Source organism: Triticum aestivum, chromosome 4A (genome assembly GCF_018294505.1).
Source record: "Triticum aestivum cultivar Chinese Spring chromosome 4A, IWGSC CS RefSeq v2.1, whole genome shotgun sequence".
NCBI lineage: Eukaryota > Viridiplantae > Streptophyta > Magnoliopsida > Poales > Poaceae > Triticum > Triticum aestivum.
Window position 1 is genome coordinate 159,007,809 of NC_057803.1, and position 3,538 is coordinate 159,011,346.

At 52.0% G+C, this 3,538-nt stretch overlaps 1 protein-coding gene across 1 annotated transcript; it reads right to left on the reverse strand.

Annotated features, from left to right (window-relative positions):
* Positions 1–932: 932 nt before the first annotated feature.
* On the reverse strand, positions 933–3,068 carry LOC100873104 (transcription factor MYB2). Its single transcript, XM_044504409.1, has 2 exons — positions 2,735–3,068; positions 933–2,240 (listed from the first exon to the last, which is right to left on the reverse strand). The coding sequence occupies exons 1-2, from the start codon at positions 2,889–2,891 to the stop codon at positions 1,438–1,440; spliced, it is 960 nt and encodes a 319-aa protein (XP_044360344.1). The 5' UTR covers positions 2,892–3,068; the 3' UTR covers positions 933–1,437.
* Positions 3,069–3,538: the final 470 nt, after the last annotated feature.

A 3,538-nucleotide genomic window follows, 5' to 3' on the forward strand; every position in this document is an offset into this window, starting at 1 on the left:
ATCGCCGATGGAAACTGACGTTCGCTGGCGAGTGGTGCGTTCTGCTAGGTCGGCCCAGCCACGACAATCGCGCGCGGGGAGCTTTTCCCAGGAGTTGCCTTTTAGACAGAGTTTTTTTCCTTTTCAGAAAGGAAAGGAAATGCAGTGTGAAAATACGGAAAATATCGTGCCACTCCTCTCCTTCACTTGGTTTTCTTTTCTCGTTGCCCGTACAAAGGCAGGGCCCGGCCCACTGCGCAGCCGATCATGCAAGTGTGTGTTAGTGACTGTAACTGGAGTAACCCGTCACCTGATCACGCGCGTGCCGTGCGGTTAGTGCTGAAATTTTAAAGCATATCTGCTCGGCATGCACTTGGATTCATCAGATGAGCTCTGCTTTGCTATATACTCTCTCTCTGTAATGAATGAGTTATGCCGAGTGTGAACACGACGGAAGAGTTGCTACGAGGACAACAAGTGTAATGCAGCGGCCATGCAGATCACATCTGGGAACTGTTGGCGCTGATGTAACAGCACCGCTCGTACTGAATTTCTGGTACTCCCTTCATTCCACAATATAGTGCTTACTCTATTCTCGTGCTTCAAATTTGACCGTAAATTTAACTACCGATTGCGGCGGGAGCAAAAATTATATCAGTGAATTCGTATTCAAAAGAAGTTTTCAATTATATAATTTTTCTCCCACCGCAGTTGGTCTTGTTGGTTAAATTTATGGTCAAAGTTGGACCTCAGAAAACGCAGACGTACTATATTTTGAAATGGAGGGAGTATAAAACATCCATGTCGGCATAAACAAATCTATCGACCCAGCGCGGTCGCCGTCATCGTAATCATAGCAAACAACCGCAGCGAAAAAGAAAAAGGAGAAAAAAACCTCTCGTCACTTGGAATTCAAGTGCGCGAGGATCACAATTAGCGGCGAGAAATGGGCGGAATGCTATGCTCGCAGTACGAATTTAACCATGACTTGACGTCGGAGCATTGCTTTTATTACCACTTCTAGAAACTACAGTTCCTATCAACAGTTCACTTCATATACTAGTACTTCCTCCTTTATACTTATATATGTAGTAGTAATCACTCGAAAAGAATGAGTAAGATTAAACGGAACATAGCATAATTAACGGCGGCACAGCTAACACTAGTAGATCATCTGCTTCTGCTACACTTTTACGTATCTGTTTACCCTTGTACGTAGTAATAAATTAACACAGGAGACAAGACGGCGCAGAACTGGAGCAGAACAGGCCGGGAGATCTTCACGTGCAGGGTAAATTAGTCTTGTTTTAATCCTCCCAGTCCCAGGTGGTTCCTCTCCTTCTTCTTCTAATCCGTTTCCCTCCGCTGGATCTGCTACGCGTCCCCGGACCCGGAGGCCGCACGCCCCCCCGCGGGCACCGTCGCAGCTGAGGATTTCCATGCCACCGTCTTGACTTTTCACACGAACTGCGGCTGCGTGTTCCACAAGTCGTCCATGCTCCAGATGCTGTCTACGTCGAAGCTGCCCATCTCGAAGTCCGCGACGCCCAGCTCGGGGAACCCGAGGCTCGGCAGCGGCTCGGACGTCCACGCACCCGCGGGCTGGGACGGTGCCTGCTGCTGGATCAGCTGGTCCGTGTCGCATATGGTGGCGGCGGCGCTGGAGGCGTCGCAGGCGGTGGTGAACCACTCGGCACCGTCGACTGCTGCAGGCCAGCTGGGCTGGGCGCCGGCGCCAGAGTCCGTGGTGGACGGCGAGGAAGAGCCGGCGGTAGTAGTGCTCGACAGCTCCGCGACCGAGGCGTTGGGCAGCTGCCCGCCGGCCACGGCGGCGTACTCCGTTGGCCAGCACGCGTCGACAGGGAGCTCCGGTGACTCGTAGAGAGCGTCGTCGGCGCCGTGCTGCCACGACAGGGGCGTGTCAGCGGCGGCCTGCACCGCGTCGGCCGTGGCGGCGGCCTGGATGCGCTCGACGAGGCGGGGCATCCAGAGGTAGCGCATGACGTCCTTGAACTGCTGGCTGTTGACGTCGCACTTGAGCTGCTTGGCGTGCTTCTGCACGCGCGTGCGCCAGTAGTTCTTGATCTCGTTGTCGGTGCGCCCGGGGAGGTGCTGCGCGATCTTGGACCAGCGGTTGCCCCACCGCGAGTGCAGCTCGAGGATGAGCAGCTGCTCCTGCGGGGTGATGCTGCCGCGCCGGAGGTCGGGGCGGAGGTAGTTGAGCCACCTGAGGCGGCAGCTCTTGCCGGTGCGCTTCAGACCTGGTACGCAAGGCAAGATTAATCACATGGAATGAATGGAACATCACATCAGTGGTTGCTACTAACAAATATAAATTCGCCAACTTGCTGATTACTTATGCGGATGCGGATGCGGATGCGGAGCATGTATGTGACGAGACGGGTGATGTAATGGAGGAGAGATTAGTAATAAATATCCCTATGGCTGGGAATAATGCTAACCACTAAAAATTCTTCCCCTCTCCCTCCATCTCTCTCATTCACTATAGCTAGCTTCCGGCTAGACAAATCAGGCAGTAGGTTCGTAGCTATCTGTTTCCATATATTAGCATGGTGATGCAGAGCGACAGGTTTGTTGCTTCCCCCTCCATCCATGATATACTAGAAATATCTAAGCCTCACGCACTTCTCGCGGAAACAAAATGATGCAAGCAACCAATCTACTACAGCTAGCACTTGAAAGACCAGCATCAGCATGCATGCATGGATTGGATTGTGCAGTGCAATGATCCTACCTGCTGATCGGGCGAGCGAGTTCCAGCGGCCCTCGCCGTGAGCGGCGATGTAGTTGACGAGCAGGATGTCCTCCTCCACCGTCCACGGCCCGCGGCGGAGGTCGCCGGCCATCACCTCCTCCTCGCTGCTCGAGTCCCTCTCGTGCGCCATATCCATGATCGGGTTCAAACCGTCCGCCTCCTCGCCTCCAGATGAAGCTAGCGACGCCAAGGATTGATGAGGCGAGCGAGACAACTCAGGAGATTTTGGTTTGGTTTGCTCGACACGGCCGGAGGCAGTGATGCTGTGCGGAGAAGAGAAGAGAAGAGAAGGGAAGAGAAGAGTATTCGCGGGGTGCGAGTGATGGATTGGGCGGGAGAGGAATGAGGAAGCTTATATAGACGGGCGGCGAGGGAAGCAGGAGGTGGGGGAGCTGTGGTGGACTTGGGAAGAAGCATGTGGGGGAGCACGCCGCAAATACGGAGATTATTCTATCTTTCAAAGCCAAAAGTTTAGGGGTACTAGAATTAATCGTGCTTTATTAGGCTAGTCATAGTGGGAGTAACTTAGCTAGTAACATAGCACACTCTAAGAAATTTTTGCTTATGTGGCAAGTATTTAATGTGAGGTGGTAACATAATATGTTAATGTAACGTAGCGTTTTTCAAGACAAAATAAGTCTATAAGCTAATAAATAAAATCATCTATGACACTATTATCATGTTACTTTGCATAGTAACTTAGACTAGTATCATGTATATGATACTAGTCTAAGTTACTCCTCACTATGACCAGTCTTAGGGATGGATGAGGGGAAGCGTGGT

Coding starts and splice junctions, on each gene's coding strand:
- LOC100873104 (XM_044504409.1), bottom strand. CDS start 2,891: ATGGATATGGCGCACGAGAGGGACTCGAGCAGCGAGGAGGAGGTGATG. Junction 2,241..2,734: donor CTCGCTCGCCCGATCAGCAG/GTAGGATCATTG, acceptor CTTGCGTACCAG/GTCTGAAGCGCACCGGCAAG.